The 18123-nt window shown below is 38.4% G+C and overlaps 1 protein-coding gene across 1 annotated transcript in view; it reads right to left on the bottom strand.

Moving 5' to 3' along the window:
- Window positions 1-1861: 1861 nt before the first annotated feature.
- The window catches only part of VAV1 (vav guanine nucleotide exchange factor 1), a 72037-nt gene continuing 55775 nt past the window's right edge, over window positions 1862-18123 (bottom strand). The window contains exons 18-27 of the mRNA XM_058172607.1: window positions 17648-17673; window positions 16110-16155; window positions 14606-14742; window positions 11278-11343; window positions 10952-10983; window positions 9568-9684; window positions 8040-8127; window positions 5166-5280; window positions 2610-2761; window positions 1862-2250 (exon numbers count right to left, since the gene is read on the bottom strand). Of these exons, the coding sequence (XP_058028590.1) occupies window positions 2197-2250; window positions 2610-2761; window positions 5166-5280; window positions 8040-8127; window positions 9568-9684; window positions 10952-10983; window positions 11278-11343; window positions 14606-14742; window positions 16110-16155; window positions 17648-17673 (833 nt within the window). The 3' untranslated portion in view covers window positions 1862-2196. The remainder of the gene's footprint in view (window positions 2251-2609; window positions 2762-5165; window positions 5281-8039; window positions 8128-9567; window positions 9685-10951; window positions 10984-11277; window positions 11344-14605; window positions 14743-16109; window positions 16156-17647; window positions 17674-18123) is intronic.

Raw genomic sequence — 18123 nt, 5'->3', positions numbered from 1 at the left:
TTGTGTTGGACTGTGGACTGTTGGATTATATTAGTTTGTTTAAGTATTTCATAAGGGGATTCTCAGCAAGAACTTTGCCATGGAGGTTCTTTCAGAAGAATGGATTCGTGACTTTATACAGGATTATACAGAAAGAATGTATTTAATTATTCAAAAATACGAATTGATAAAAAATGGGGATGTTTTGGATGAGAGCTTGGAGGAAATTAACCAGTGTAATCAGTACTTGGAATATGGAATGGAGGCGCAAGTAAAAATGGATAAAAATGAAGATATGGTCATGAATAATCAAAATGATGCACAGAGGTTTTTTCCAAAAAGTTTAGATGAAATGCCTGAATCTGTGTTACAAGAGGCTGCCTCCCGAACTGGAAAAATTCACAGGATTAATGCTTTTCAAGAGTTTTCTTTCCGGATTGATGGAATATATGGCAGTAATTTGTGGATTGTTGGACATAAGGAATTATTAGGAAATATTGTGATTGACTTTTTAAAAGGAGTAATGAAGGAAAGACAGAGACTAACGCATCAAAAAAAATGGCAAGATATAAAAGTATTATTCTGGAAACAAGGTTTTTTTGAAATATTAACAGACAAAAATATTAGCGTTCCTGAAAGATTAAAGATCTGGAAGAAATGGGTTGATTATATGTTTCACATCTATCATAAAAGACTAAATATTTGGATTTATATTGGATTTTGACGAGGAAGGACTAAAGTTGAATAGATCCTGTAATTTCTTGTATTGAAATTATATAATGTGTTGTATTGAATTGCAAATAGAATATTTTTGAAAGGTCTTACGTAAGAAAGATTTGGGGGGGGAAATTATATGGTTATAGAAACTATAAGGGAGATATTTTCTGAATTGGATTGGATTTTTATGTATTAGCTGGTTTTAAATACTTTAGGATTAATTTGTTTTATTGATTTATATATTTTATTACTGTTAATTGTTAATTTCTTATTTTTTTTGAAGGATTTTGGTTATGTAAGGAGGAAGTCAGAGTTAGAGGGGGAAAATTGGTATAATATTTTTAGGGAAAATTTTTTTTTTTAGTATATGTTTATTTTATTTTTAAATATACCTTGTGTTTGTTCCAGGAAGTCAGGGGGGAGGGGGGAGGGGGGCTGGGGGAAAGGGGGGGAATTTTTTTTGTAAAACTTTTTGAATAAAAAAAAAAAGATGTATTTTCCAAATGTAATTTCATATCAGAACAATAACTAATGTATATGGATATTAACTAAGATACCAGCATAAAATGATAGTTGCTTCTATTTCTCATGATAAAATATGCTCCTTAATTTAGGAATTGCTCTTCTGAACAGCATCTATTCTACTTTCTTAATGCTTTTAAACAATACGAGATCTTAAATGTTTCTTGGATAGTATCCCCAGAAAAGAGAATTCAGAGGGAATTATAGTTAAGAAGACTATGTAAAACTCTCCAATTGTGAATATCATCATTAAACCATGTGGCCTAGTGGTGTATGTATTTTGTGCTAATTCCACTTATTTCAGGTAAAAGTTTTGTTTCAGTATATTCTTTTTTATTTGCATCTGGAAATCTAAACTGGAAGTCCTAGACTCTAGGACCTAGAGATTAAATTAATACAACATTGGCAACTCAGAAAAAGTGTTCGGTTTTGCAAACCTGTTTTCCACAGAAAGAAGATAATTATTCCCTGGTTTGACCCGGAAGATCCCAGGAATTTCAGTGCCACATATAAACAATTTCCTTTGTTATTCATTACCAGTAACAAAGAAAAGTCTGGAGAAGTTGCAGCCCAGATTTTAGACAAAGCATAGTTCTCTACAGCATTCTACAGTCTGTTGGCTAATGGAAAATTTCAAAAAATAAGAATTACATGCTGGAGTATGCAGTTGCTATAGATATCCAAAAGGAACCTACTTGTTCTTATGAGTAATTTTGAGATTTTAAAGGAAATAGTTTCTGTATTGTGAATTCTTACAATGTTCTTTTCTCTTTAGAACAGGCATAGACACACACTTTACCAGGATGTTATTTCTACAGTATCCAGTTTATTAGACAAGAACATGTAATGGGGTGGTGGTGGTAGGCAGGATCTGGTGGGTGATGAATCTGATGGGTGATGAAAAGGCAGGAGGAAAAAAAAGTTCATAAATAATAGTTTTTGCACATGAGAAAAGATGCTGCACTGAATGTGGTGATCTCAGCAATATTCTGAATAATCCTCTTCTACATAATTTGCTGGGAACCAGCCAATCTGCGGGGAGAAAACATAGGCAGACTTATTAGAATCCAATAAACAATGAAAATATTCTAAGCCAAGGAAAGTGTTGCTGATCCTTACTGTGGAAATGTTAACTATTCCTATATTGATGCCAACATTTTCTAAACTCTAAACTAGAAATTGTTAACGTAGATTTTTGTCTGATCATCCAGCCGTAAGATTTGCAGCTAGAGCTTATCCTAATTGAAAGTTTGATTTTTTAGCAGCAACATCAGTGGAATACACCACAGCGTGTTCAAATAACTAGCTGATCTGTTTGTATATGAATCCCATTTTTATCCTAAAATCTGCAGTCAAACAATTCACACTTATATGGATGCAAAGATGCTCACTCGACCATAGATCTCTCCTTTCCACCATCCTGGCTGTCCTTTCTTATTGAGAATCTTTATGATGTCTCCCTCTGACAAGGACAATTCAGTCCGATCTCGTGCACAGAAATTATAGCGAGCCTTGGCTGAGCCAAAGTACTTGAGACTTTTCCCTGTCAAAAAACAATATGAGTTTAGTAATAGTCGGACAGAACCAGAGAAGATTACCAGGTCCCTAGTACGGCAGAGAATCTTAATTGTTCTATGATTCTTACAGCATGACAATAAGAAGGTCAAGTAATATGCTGTCTGAGGATCAATGTATGTCTGCAAAATCTCAACAAGCATCTCAAATCTCATTTCAAACTTCCCTGCAGCAGACATATTAGCCCACAATAGTGAAAATATATCTCTTTTATTCAATGGCCAGTTAAGAGGAGCTTAAATGATCCAAATAGGATTTAGCAAGTAGAAAGAAGATAGAGAATGCCTAGCAAGATTACAGCCAATCTTGGTTAATTTCAAAAAGCTAAACAGGGTCAGATGTGGTTAGTATAGGAGACCATCAGGGATATAAGACAGGTCAAAAAATTAAAAGAAAAAACTGCAATGGCAAACCTGTATCATTGCCAAGCAAATTATATAGACATGTTCATGAAGTCACCGACAATTGAACTGCCCTTGAAGACAACTTTGTGATGCAGAATAGCACATGATAAAATCAGATATTTTGCATAGATTATAGAAGATAGTACTCCATTTGTGGTTTTCCCCTTCTCATTGAGATGTAGCAGACTAATGGGTACAGGAAAAGCCAAATAACCAGTGAAGGAAAATAGGGAATTTTCTATGTCCATGAGTTGCCTTCCCAATGTGAAAATTAACATTGATTGAACTTTACTGCTGTACAGTATATTGGTGAACTCTAACAGGAATCTAACAGATTAACAGAGTTGGAAGGGACCTTGTAGGTCATTTAGTCCAACCTACCACCCAAGCAGGAGACCTTACACCATTTTTGACAGATGGCAGTCTAGTCTCTTCTTGAAAGCTTCCAGTGATGAAGCTCCCACAACTTCTGAAGGCAAGCTGTTCCATTGGTTGATTACTCTCACTGTCAGAAAATTTCTCTTTATTTCCAGATTGAAACCCTCCTTGTTCAGTTTCCATCCATTTTTTCTTGTCTGGGTTTCAGGTGCTTTGGAAAATAGCTTGACCCTTCCTCTCTGTGGCAGCCCCTCAAATATTGGAAGACTGCTATCATGTATCCCCTGGTCTTTCTCTTCACTTGACTAGCCATGCACAGTTCCTGTAACCGTTCTTCATATGTTTTAGCCTCCAGTCCCCTAATCATCGTGGTTGCTCTTCTCTACACTCTTTCCAAAGTCTCAACATCTTTTTTATAGTGTGGTGACCAAAACTGGATGCAGTATTCTAGGTGTGGTCTTACTAAGGCTTTATAGAGTGGTATTGGTACCTTACGTGATCTTGATTGAATCCCTCTGTTAATGCAACTTCGGATTGCATTGGCTTTTTTGGCCGCTGCCACACACTGTTGGCTTATATTTAATTGGTTGTCCACTAAGACTCCAAGATCCCTCTCACAGTTACTGCTATTAAGCCTGGTTTCACCCAGTCTATATGTGTACTTTTGGTTTTCTTGCCTAAATATAAGACTTTACTTTTCTCTACATTAAATTCCATTTTGTTAGATAGGGCCCAGTGTTCAAGTCTGTCAAGATCCATCTGAATCTTGAGCCTATCATCTCGGGTGTTGGCTATTCCTGCCAGTTTAGTGTCAGAATTCCAAATAACAGGACAGATGAAATCAAAACTCCAAGGCCAAAGGCTTCCTCAAAGTATAGATTTATTAGGCGTGTCATATTGGCACAACTGGTGAAAATCCAACTCTAAAGCTCCCTGGGTTTCCCCCACCCAATTCAAAATCCAAAGTTCTTCCCCCCATTACACACAACCATCACATGCCCCAATCAGGTCACAGTCCCACATCTGGATGATTCCCCTCCACGCCCCACCAGGTGTCTTGGCTCCCAGAGAAAGAATGTTATTTTGGCTACATATTTCCCCAGCTATCTCTACTCCCCCCACTCTTTCCCACAGTTCTACCCAGCCTTGCTGTGGCAACCATGAAGATGTTCCAAGGTGGCTCCAGGGTTGACACTTAGTATCATCCGCAAATTTGCTAAATTCCCTTTCTGTGCCCTCATCTAAGTCATTTATGAGTATATTGAAGAGTACCAGACCTAAGATGAAACCTGTGGTAGTGGGAACTTCCCTCCATGTAGACATAGTACTATTAAGGACTCCTTGTTGAGGAGCTGACTTGACCCTTTTCCTCCCAACCAAACTATCTAAATTTTGATGGCTCTTATTCATTTGGAATATACTCCTTCCCTCCTGGGAGTCTAGATTACACTCCACCACAGAATACCTATCCATTGTCACCATCCAACTCTGATAGCAGAACCACATAGTGATCTTAATTGCTTTCCTAGTTAATTCTTATTCTGCATTAGATCATCTGAATTTTGAAACGAAAGGTATAGATCAACATACCAGGTGGCTTGGATCCTATTTTACTTTCTGGCTCTTTGAAAGAAAACTGCAGAACCGTATCAAGAGTCTTAAAACAATCCTTCAAGGAATTTTCTTGGTAGAACTCCACCAACTCCTACAAATAAAATGGAGAAGGGGTCTTTGAAGAAAGGCAAAAGTATAAGAGGCATATTTGTCATTAGTATGATGTATCCAGCCCATACATATGAAAAAGACATGAAAGGAAAGCACTTATTACAATGTAACACAGCAAGTTAGATCCTGCTCTAAACTGAAACTTTTAATGATCCTTTCTATAGTTTCTTCCTTGATCTCTGTGTTACAAATAGAGAAATATAAACTGGCTCCGTAGTGATACAGTATTATATCCTGCATTAGAGATGCATAGTCTGTCCACAACTTGGGCTTCATTTTAATGAAGAGTATCCACAGCAGATTGCCAATTAGAATGGAGAAAATACAAATGAAGGGGATTTCTGTTATTTGCTAAATTGCTGTACCACCTTTGACCATTTTATGCTTTTTTTTTTTGAGGGCACTTATTTATTTGAAATTGGCATAAAGCTGGATTTCTTTTTCCTGCAATGTTGCAGCTAAACACAGCTTGTGGACAGTTTGCATTCTCATTGACAGGCACTTCCACCTCACCTGCTTCCTGTGGTCAAGCAAACCTCTTTCCTCCCTTCCCCATAGACGCTTAACTTCCTTTTGTCAAGCTTGAATATATGCACCTCTAAACCATCAGTTTGGTTTTTTTGGGAAAGTGCCTTCCTATAAAACTAGGATATGCTGGTGTTTTAAAGGCACAACAAAGCAATGTTTTCAAGTGGCCAAGATAACTTAAAACCATCGCTTTCTATTGGACCTGATGGTCTATGTGCATATTTCTTAAAAAAACTTTCCATTAATATAGCTGAACCCCTAAGTATTATCTTTGATAAAGCTTTCACTACCAGTTCTCTTCCCAAACTTTGGTCACTAGCCACAGTCATCCCCATCTTCAAAAAAGGAGACCCCAGCTTAGTCGAAAACTACAGACCGATCTCCCTTTGCTGCGTCACCTGCAAAGTCATGGAATCTATCATCAATCAATCCATTACCTCACACTTAGAAACTAACAACCTACTCTCCAACAAACAATTTGGTTTCAGGAAAAAGTTATCATGTAACTTACAACTTCTCCACTGCAAAAACATATGGACTTCAAATCTAGATCAAGGCAAATCAATAGATGCAATCTACATAGACTTCTGCAAAGCTTTTGACTCAGTAGTACACGATAAACTTCTCCTTAAACTAACATCCTATGGCATCTCAGGACCCCTCCACAAATGGATATCTGCTTTTCTGTCTAACAGACAACAAGTGGTCAAAATTGGCAATGCTTTATCAAATCCTGTTCCTGTCAAGAGTGGCGTTCCTCAAGGCAGCGTCCTTGGACCAACACTCTTTATTCTATACATTAATGATCTTTGTGACCATATCTCAAGTAATTGTGTTCTCTTTGCTGACGATGTCAAACTATTTAACACCACAGACAACACTTCTATCATTCAAAACGACCTTGACCATCTAACCGCTTGGTCTAAAAATTGGCAGCTCCAAATTTCAACCAGCAAATGCTCAGTCTTACATATAGGAAAAAAGAACTCTAAAACTAAGTACATACTAGATGGACATTACCTTACAGACGACCCTCATCCCGTTAAAGACCTTGGAGTTTTCATGTCAAATGATCTAAGTGCCAAAGCCCACTGCAACTACATAGCAAAAAAAGCTCTAAGAGTTGTAAACCTAATTTTTATGTAGCTTCTTTTCCAAAACACCACACTACTAACCAGAGCATATAAAACATTTGCTAGACCAATTCTAGAATACAGCTCACCTGTTTGGAACCCTCACCACATCTCTGACATCAATACAATTGAACGTGTCCAGAAATATTTTACAAGAAGAGTTCTCCATTCCTCTGAAAACAACAAAATACCTTATCCCACCAGACTTGAAATACTAGGCTTAGAAAACTTGGAACTCCGTCGCCTTGACAAGACCTAAGTTTAACTCACAGAATCATCTATTGTAATGTCCTTCCTGTCAAAGACTACTTCAGCTTTAATTGCAATAATACAAGGGCAACCAATAGATTTAAACTTAATGTAAACCGCTTTAATCTAGATTGCAGAAAATACGACTTCTGCAACAGAATCATCAGTGCTTGGAATACTTTACCTGACTCTGTGGTCTCTTCCCATAATCCTAACAGCTTTAACCAAAAACTTTCTACTATTGACCTCACCCCATTCCTAAGAGGACCATAAGGGGCGTGCATAAGCGCACAAACGTGCCTACCGTTCCTGTCCTATTGTTTTTCTTTTCTTCTTCCTATATATGTTTATATGTGTATATACTATATAATCTTTTTGTATGATGTTGTGACAAATAAAAATAAATAAATAAATAACATCATCCCTCACAGTCACATGGAACTGTTAAGCAATTTCTCTTGTAGAGTGCTTTGGATGAGATATTTTTTCTACTTCAACATCTGCACTAGTTTGGGATATGGGCACTGACTGGCCTTTTTTGAGTTCTTCAGGTCAGCTAGAGGAAGCATTAATTGGCTCATATTATTATCTACCTCTTTGGGTGACCAATTTCAGATAGTTTGTGGGAATAGTGAGTAGAAACACCGATGGGGAGGAGGGCTCTGAGTTTATCAAAGGCCCTACTTGTTCTAAACCTAGAATGGAAATACAAGTGCTATAATTTTTATGTTCCCTTCAATTTTCCCTCTTATTTCCTTTCTTCCTTTTTTTTTCCTTTAATAAGCTCATTTTTCACTTGCACTTGAAAAATAATTGTGGTGATTCTTACTACAAGTCCTTTGAAGGCTTTCTTCTCTGTAATGCGATACAGCTCCTCCTTGGTCTGGATTTTAATGTGCTTGACTTCAGCATTGAACCTATAGACGAGAAATACATATTACAGTAGGTTTTAACAGTAGGTTTCCTTTGAATAATAAACAATGATAACACAGGTTTATTGAAAACAGATGTACCTGTAAACTGAACAGAATTAAACTGTAGAAGAAGCCAAGGACATCTCATTCAAATGCAAACTGATAGAGCCAATAGTCAAGTTGAAAACAAATTAACAATGGCTCTAGAGTCTGTATTTACATTGCTTGAGTTGCATAAAATGGCAGGTCTTTGTTTCAGCAAAAAGCCTAGTCCAAACAAAAAGCCAAGTAAATCTCTGGAATCTCTTTCTTAGCATTTACTGGTACATATCTTAAGGTAAAGATAAAAGTTCCCCTCGCACATATGTGCTAGTCGTTCCTGACTCTAGGGGCTGGTGCTCATCTCTGTTTCAAAGCCGAAGAGCCAGCACTGTCCGAAGATGTCTCCATGGTCATGTGGCTGGCACGACTAAATGTCAAAGGTACACAGAACGCTGTTACCTTCCCACCAGAGGTGGTCCCTATTTTTCTACTTGCATTTTTTATGTGCTTTCGAACTGCTAGGTTGGCAGAACCAGGGACAAGTAACGGGAGCTCACCCCGTTCCACGGCACTAGGGATTCGAACCACTGAACTGCTGACCTTTCAATCGACAAGCTCAGCATCTTAGCCACTGAGCCACCACATCTCAATACGTATCTTGGCAACTACCTAATGAACTGCCTTCTGAATAAACTGATGAAGCTCCTGCCTGTGGGCCATCTTCTTTGTGGATGATGCATAGACCTTGTGTGTGCATTCAAGACTTTGGTATCTGATTTGGAAACTGCTGGTTCTGAAACTGGAATGCCAGGTTCCAAAGCCTCCTCAAGACCCTGGCAGCCTAATAGGGAGTTCTATTCCTCTTTGAAATTCCAGTTCTAGATCTAGGTAGGACTGAATTCTGACAAGAAGCTACACAATAACTGCATGCACTCTCTGGCTGACTAGGAATTCAGCTAGATTCTGGTACCCAAAACAGTCTTTGCACCAGGCCTCATGATGGTTCTTAAAACTGTAGTAAAAAAAATAAACTGATCCCATGTCTGATATCTTTGCTTTGGTATATCATGAACCCTGCCCGAGTCTCAGAGAGAGAAAGTCCAATTCCAACCAAGCTAATTCTGTTCCATATGGGGTTCAGAATGGAACATTTTGCAAGCATAGCACATATTCTACCAGAGTTACATCTCCCTTTATAATTGTACTGTAGGTGCTATGGAGAAAGATAATATGGTAATATCCAAAGAAATGAGTCACAAGATTCTAATGAAAAGCAAATTATAGGAAAAAATATATGTTTCTCTATTCCTTTCAATTCTCTTGACCCCTCTCCTTTATTATTGTAAACACCCAAATCTTCATTATCTTATTGTAGACAATTCTGACAGGAATTAGGCTTACTTGATACTGATGGCAAATTCAGTTGCATCTTTGATTCTCTGTCGCACTAGGTAAGTTCCATCTGACCGGCTGGCAAGGATTTGTTCTGCTTCTGCCCGCTCCATGGGTCCCGCATACCTGTGTAGGGAGGGTTATTTCTTAGTAGCAGTACAGTGTTCAGTCACTGGGTGTCTCCGTACTCCGTGTAACCACAATGAGACAAGAATGCTTCCAAGTGGACAGATCCAGCTATTACTTCTCAAAAGAGTCTAATAGGCATTCCAACTTTCCCAATAACTATGATTCTTTTTTTTTATTTTCAAAAAAGGAAGAAAATAAAGTAGTACGATAGAATTATAGAACAGTTATAAATGAAAGATGTCTTCCTCTGGGCATCTATAACATTCCATGATTGCACTTAAAAAAAAACCTCTGGAAACATTCAGTAATTTGGGAACCACACAAAACCAATATATGACTTTTTCTCAGTATAAAGTATAAATATTCTTACTCTATTCTTATAAAGAAATAAATTTGGGGGCTGGGCAAGAGAAGGAAGAATGTGCAGCCAGTTTCTTCTTCTTAAGGTAAAGGTAAAGGTTCCCCTGCACCAGTAGTGGGTTTCAATTTTCTTTGCTACTGGTTTGCTATTGGGAGTGCATGGCACTTCTGTGCATGCGCAGAGCATTTTTGGTGACATCCAGGTGGGTGGGCGGAGCCTCCCGCCACTACTGCTGCCGCTACCAGTTTGCCCAAACCAGGGCAAACCGGTAGCAACCCACCACTGCCCCACACCTGCATGCTAGTCGTTTCCAGCTCTGGGGCGGTGCTCATCTCCGTGTCTAAGCCGAAGAGCCAGAGCTGTCCAAAGACATCTCCGTGGGCATGTGGCTGGCATGACTCAATGCCAAAGACGCACGGAACACTGTTACCTTCCCATCAAAGGTGGTCCCTATTTTTCTACTTGCATTTTTTACATGCTTTCAAACTGCTAGGTTGGCAGAAGCTGGGACAAGAAATGGGAGCTCATCCTGTTATGTGGCATTAGGGATTCGAACTGCTGAACTGCTGACCTTCTGATTGACAAGTTCACCCATTTGCCCACTGAGCCACCACATCCCACCATTCTTCTCCCTAATATACTCTTATTTGACAATGTCACAAGGACTAATACTACAGTATTATGTAGTGGGAAAATGTATTTAATAACAAACTTGGGAAATTTGCATAGCAAATACTGCATCATATCTATCTAAAGTGGAAAAGTACTGTATACTGAATACAGTTGAAAATATAGGCATAGATACATTCCCAAAGTTGAACCCAGCTTAGGCAAGTCAAAAGCATTCATGCTTCATATGACAGCACAGGATGAAAGATGGTGGAAATCTGAATTAACACTTACCAAAGATAAACTGAGAGATCTGGACGAGGACTCTGGGGAAGAAAAGGTATAATTGTTGTTTGTGTTTTTCTTGAGGAAAGTTGTCTTTAATGAAAAAAATGAACCATAGAAAATTAATTAAAGATAATTTTCCAAAGGAAATTACCATATCAACCTTCCCTAGCTCACAACCTATATTGCATTAGCCATTATTTCAAGCCAGGAATGGAGACTTAAGGAGACTTAAGGAGACTTAATAACTCCTGCCCAAGTCCTCTTGTATCAACCTTTTAAGCAAATACACAAAGAAGTCCAAATCCCAATATCTCCATTGATAGGCTACTTACAGAGATGTAAGGCTTCACTTTCCTACAGGGGAACCAGCCAACTTCATTGCTTGATGTGTTCCTTCCCTGCAATCCGATTTGAAAACAAAGGACATGTCAGATAGAGTTTTTTCAAGTATACTTTTTCAGCTTATTTAGCAAAGACTGTTGTTATATAAGGGAAAAAATTGCAATACATTATTTTATGTTAGAACTTGCTGAAATGCCCTGAATAATTTTGCCAGATTCATTCACTTGATAAGTTTGCCATTAAAATAGACAAGCTAGCTACTTTTGATGTCAGATTTAGTATACTTGAATTGAGAGCTGAACTCTTGACTAAACTGACTTCCAGACCAAGCAAAGAAAGACAGCTGTTCTGTAATAACAACAAGCCTAGAGATGGTGAAAAGCAAACACTTAGGCTAAAAGAATCTCAAAGCACAGCTCAGAAGAAGAGGGTTGCATATTGGCTGCCAATTGGACCTTTCCCTTTGGTGATCTGGTATGTCAGTGCTCATTTAAAGCAACATGTGTTCTTCAAATGAAATTGGAGTAAATTTCCCACCATCTCCAGCCAGCTTGATTGGCTAAATTATAATAGAGAACATATAGAGCAGGGCTATCAAACTTCCAGCCCATGGGCCATATGCGTCATGCTCTGGCCACGCCCATGTCTGATTTAGCAAAGGGGAACTCCCGATACGTCACATGACACCGTCATGACCACGTGAGTTCGACACCCCTGATCTAGAGCACTGTGTAGAAGAAGATTGATTGAAAGAACCAACAAGGAAGGTGGAAACCTCCTCCTCTATGATTTTACTTTCCTTCAGGCAGCGTTCTCTAAGAGCTCATCATCGTGACCAGGGCGCAAAAAGTCACAAAATGTTCTGAAGGGTCCTATCCTCATGATGTTACCATCTTCTCATCCTGAGCCCCTTTTACTTAGTTCCAAGATGATGTTTCATTTCTAAAGTAATGTTTTTCCTTTTCTTCTAACACAAATGTTGCTGAATGTATTTATTTTGTTAATCAAATTTATATAGCTATGCATCTTACCATAAGCAACTCTGGGCAGCATACAACCAGCAAATTAAGACAACAGATATACAAATAAAAATATGAAGAGCACAATTAAAGGTAAATAGTATAAAAACAGAAGGGACAGTTTATGATGCTTTGTTGATGCTGCTACTGATGACACAGTCAAGGACAGGGGTCTACCTAACTCCCATTGGCTCTTGAATTGGACTGATAGGAGATCAGATAATGCTGCATAATGCCTGACAGTGCTTTCCAGAGCCCTTTTCCCCACCCTAACTGCAACCCTCTTTTTCAGTTGGGCTAATACAAGCCTCTCAAGAGCTGGTCTCTTCTTCCACCTGCCTTCCCTGCCCCTATCATCCAAGACATACCAGAAGGAGGAGTTTCTTGTGAAATTAACTAGAGAGGACAAAACCGACCAGTTCTGCATCATTAACACTACTAATTTTTATTTGTCCCTTCTCCCTAAATGCCAATCTGCTTGAACACAGAGACTTTTCCTTTAAAGCTCAGGAAAAAAGCCCAATTCTCCTCCCATCTCCAAGATATAATTTTGAAGTCTCTTTTAGAATTGCAGGAAGTGCCTTTAAATGCAGGACCTTTGGGTTTGAGGATACCTCTGTTTTAAATTTTCAGTTCATCATGAAGAAAGAAAAGAGGTATGCATGTATTGTGGCCTGCCAGCAGCCAGCGGATCTGGCAGCAGATTCAGACAGTGAGGAGGTTGGGGAGGAACATGGGCCAGTCCTGGAGTCTGGGGAAGGCTCTGATGAGGGCTCTGCTTTGGAGGCAGAGAGGAGATCAGGACCGTATGCCAGTTATCAGCTGCCTTTGGAGTCAGACATCAGTGAGGCAGCTGGAGCCTGTTCCCATTGTGCGCATGCGCAAAGTTGCCAGATGAAGGGAACAGCTAAAGAACAAGGGTCGACTTGGGACTAAGGCCACAGGTGGATGATGAACAGCCCCTCCCAGAGGGAATAAAAGAGGAGCGAAAGGGGAGTGGAGTTTGCAGGAGACAATTAGTTCATTACTGCATTCTTGTCAAGTATTGCGGCATCTGAAAGATATCGGCCTGGCCACTCTCTAAGCCTGATAAAAGTCGGTAATTGTGAACTGTCTTGAAAGACTGCAGGAGAGGAAAGACTTTGCTAGAGAGGAATTCCCTATAAATTAAATAAAAGGGATTTATCGGGACTCAGACTTGGCTTTGTGCTGCTGGGGAAGTCTAGGTCAGAACAGCATGTGTACCATGCAAATAAAAAAGACAGAACTAATACTTGTTGAGACTGACCTTTCACGCTGTTGCAATTGATCCAGTTTATTTCTAAATTATTCCCCTTCTCAAAAACGTCTTTTTTTAACCATAGATTTATCATATTAAAAATGGTTAACAAATACAGGAAGGCATTGCTCAATGCAGTAGATCTCCTTCTCACGTCACCTTGCAACTCATTAATATATGTCAGTTGTTTTATGGACTACTTCTCTACATTAGTGTTATTTCACAATCCTGCTCTTCCTGCATCCTGTGTCCTTTAATACCATGTCCAAAATGAGATGACCATCAGTTAATGGTTGCCCTTCCTTTCAGTGCATTCATGAGAACAAGAATCAGAATATGCAAAACTTAATTTCATCTTCTCCGAAATCCCAGCCTTACTTCACATTAATGTTGATGTTTGTTCTACTGACAGGTGACAATGGGAAGGAAACAAAACTAAGGGAATCCTCCAACATTTGCTTTCCTAAACGTGTCCAACATTTAATCTGTAAGGACAGCACATTGGTCTTCTTCTTCCTGAAGGTGAACAAAATTTGGCCGTAAGAGCCATGCAATTTATATTGAACTATTTTCTTCTGTGGACTCAAGACTGAAGGAATGCATATTGATGCAACTAAGAGAAAGGATCCCTAAGCTAACTTGGGTGAAAACAGTTGCTATCAAATCACTGTATTTGATTGCTATCACTGTAATAGACACTTACCATCCTGGTGTTCCTTTTAGCATTTTGTACTTTAATATGACAGACATAGTTTTAAAGATTCAAGGTGCCTTTCATTATACACAAAGTGAATCTTAAAAAGTAAATACACTACTCCCCTTTAAGATGAAGTATCACTCCAGTTTAATTTAGGGTGGATATATTCAGCTAAAACAAATTGGGATGAACCAATTTACATACTTCTTTCAGGGGCTATTTTATATAAAATATGCATCTGCAGTATCACCTTAGTTTCACCTCCATTGCCTGATGGTGCCACTTCTAGGCTGCCTTTGGACAGTCCTGGGAACAACATTTACCTGCCACCACAGCTGCTCTGCTTCAGCTTTGTTCAGTTCCACAATGTCCCCTACACTGAGCTTCAGAGGTGGACCAAATGCTACTGGTGGAGGAGGGACACCATAATACTCCTGGCAGACTTCCAGTTTGGGCAACCCTGAAGAGTGAAAAAATAATCGCAGTTGAATTGTGTCTGAAACAAACCAATTTCTCATTTTTTGCACATTCCATACATGTGAGTCTTTTCAAATAATTAAAAAGAACAAGTAGGCAATGAAAATATTACAATTATTGGCTGTGTTCAAATGATAGCGCTAACTGGGTCATTCTTTCACGACATCAATTTTTTTTATCTCCTTGTACAGAGTCTGTGGGAGTTGGACTGCATATACTTCTATTATTATTTCAGTTGGTTGCTAGTCAGTCAGTTGTTTAGACTGTATTTAGCATTGTTATCCACTTATCAAGTCCTTCCCAAGGACCTGGGGTAGGCAGATGTTGTTTGATGGTGTTAAATCACCATTACCGTAGGATGTAAGCTGTTCCAAATAGATTTGCCTTTTGCAACTGACTATTGGCAATTTTGTCAATGTTGATAGTGTTCAAATAGTGCTCCATATATTTTGAAATTGCACCCAAGATCTCTATTATATTGATATATATATTTGCCTTTTTTGCCATATTCATTCTACTTCTATTTGCAGGTCTGTAGTTTGTTATCTTCTCTTGTTCTTTTCTCTTCTGTTCTGCTGTCTCCAGGTACTGCAATGTTCACTCTCCAGATTTTTTTTTGTCTTTCTTATGGACAATTATTAAGCCTGGGGTGTTAGGTCACAAGTGCTTCTCTTTGAATTCTAAAGTGCCTAAGTACTTTAGTGTCTTCGTTTTCTATCAATTTGCTAATTTTGTGACACCACCAGTTCTTGCTTGCTGTTCTGAAGCAGCAAAATAAAAAGAATGCCATTAATGGGATGGAATCAGTGGTGAGTTGCCCCCGGTTCGGTCCAGTTCTTGCGAACCAGTAGTGAAACCAGGGGCAGGCTCTCCCCACCCACCTGGATGTCATCATAGACCATCTGCGCATGCACAGAAACGTGATCCTGTTGCAAACCGGTAATAAAGGTAAGTAGAACCCACCCTGGATGGAATACAAATGACATAACAAGAACCTTTCTGTCTTTTAATAATGGAAAAACCAAAGATGAAACAAAGGAGAGAGGAGGAGAATCTCAATGGAATTGCTCTTAATGATTTCTGAGCTGAACCTAACAGATCTATATATCATGTTATCTATATAGCAATAGGACTTAAACTTATATACTGCTTCATAGTGCTTTTACAGCCCTCTCTAAGCGGTTTACAGAGTCAGCATATTGCCCCCAACAATCTGGGTCCTCATTTGGTCCAACGTTATTTAATTTTCCATCAGTTATGATCCCCATTATCATACAACTAAATGTCATTCTCCAGTGTTCTTCACTATCATCCTGTAAACTAACTGCCAGGATAAAAACAATAACTTACCTAGATCTGTTTTGTCTCTTTCCATTGTGTGTCTGTTGGATTTATTCTGCACCAAAAATACAGAAAAATAGGTCCAAACAATAAAAAAGGAGTCACAAATCCAGGAAAATGCCCTACATTGCTTCTATGTGATTCATTAACTTTATATAATGTACAGATTTTAAGTTACAGTCATTTGGTAACAATGGCTTGTAGACTTTTCTTCTTCTCTATTCTTGCCTGTTTTGCTATGGTGACATGCAATATTTAAAAATACTCATACAGAGAAGATTCTACAGATAGCATGAAGACAAATCTCTGTCCTAGAAATTGAACTGTAAAATAAGGGTTTATATCCTTTCCAGAATGGAGGTGAAGATCCAGCTATAGAACACGTTGAACTCCTCTCCCAGTTATTACAAAAATAATGTAATTATACCAAATCCCATCAACCTTCTTTTTCAGTTATATGGATTTGGGCACATAGGTTGGCATCCTGGGAATGAAGGGAGTGGGTGGGTCTGATCTCACTTAATGTACTGCTTTTGGTATTAAGGACAGAAAACAGAATCTTGGAAAACTAAAGAGGTAAAGAATCAAAGAGGGAAGAATACAATAGGAAATAGAAGGTGGAGATATAGAGGAAGATATACTGTAAAGCAAGAAAAAGATTCGGACAGAGATATGTAAGGGATACAGGGAATAGAAAAAATAGGAAAATAAAAAGAGCCAGAGATTCAAATAGCAAGAAATGCCAAACTATTACAATAGTGATTGCATTTGTACCTCATGCTTAGCTGTTATTTGTTTGCTGAACAAGCCAAAACCAATCTTGTGTAGGATTAAACTAATAATGGTTTCTTATTTGGTTTTTCTTTTTTACATGCTCTGGCCATGCACATAGTATGCTAAAAACCTGGGAGAATATATAGTCCAACCAGAAACAAATAACAATTTCTATTCAGACACTACAGCAAGCTATAGATACAATCAATAACTATTGGTTTATAATGCACACATTCACACTGCCGAAATTAAAAATCTTCAGATCTCTGCTGTAAAGCCCCAAAATCATGCACCAGCTTTAACATTTGGACAGAATAAGAAAATAAATCCTTCTATATTACTCTTTAATTTCCTCACACCAGAATGATTGGGGAGGAAAATTTAAGGTTGATAAAATATGTATTGTGTCAGCCTGCCTTCCAATCCAGTAAGCGCTTTTCCTATCCATCTTTAGAAATGCAGTGATGAAGTTGCTGAGGAAAATGGCCAAGTTACTATATTGTCTTTAACTAGTGTGTTGTTTTTTTAATTTCGTGGTTTGCCAAATCACCACTAGTGATCTGATTAACACATTGTGCTAAGCCAGAATGACTGGCTTCACACATTCTGCTATACCAAAACCAAACTGCATCATTAAAGGCATCTATGGGACAGAGTTTTCAATCCTTCCACCATATTGGCTAATGTGTAAACCAGGCCCATCTGTCTTTCCACTATTTATCCAACATTAATTTTAAATTTGTCACAAATTTAAATTTAAACTTTTTTTTTACCTTTTTTACAGTAAATCCAGAGTCACCTTTAAACAGAAAAAAGCAGTATTACAATTGTTACAGGGACAAGAGAATCTGGCAATTAATATGATGGAACAGATGTGATGCACCACCATCAGTAAAGAAGAGAAGGAAGAAGGAAATTAAGCAGGCATGTACTATATCAGAAGTGGTATACTCTAGAGACAGAAGGGAGCCACTCAAGTTTGACACCATCTTATAGTGTATATTTGCCATGCAGGGAAGAAACATTTCAACTCTTTCCTAATCCCTATAGTGAGACCATAGAATAATAGGACTGGAAGGGACCTTGGAGGTTTTCTAGTCCAACTCCCTGCTCAAGCAGAAAACCTTATACTATTCCAAACAAATGACTATCTAGTCTGGAAAAAACAAGGATGATGATGATGATGGAATTCCTTCATCTATCTTCACATATCCAGCCATTTCTTTGCATTTTCAAAGTATAGTCAGAA

The sequence above is a fragment of the Ahaetulla prasina genome, chromosome 2 (genome assembly GCF_028640845.1).
Source record: "Ahaetulla prasina isolate Xishuangbanna chromosome 2, ASM2864084v1, whole genome shotgun sequence".
In the NCBI taxonomy this organism is placed as follows: domain Eukaryota; kingdom Metazoa; phylum Chordata; class Lepidosauria; order Squamata; family Colubridae; genus Ahaetulla; species Ahaetulla prasina.
Note: the sequence above shows the minus strand (reverse complement) of the source record. Positions and strands in the feature narration are given on the sequence as shown.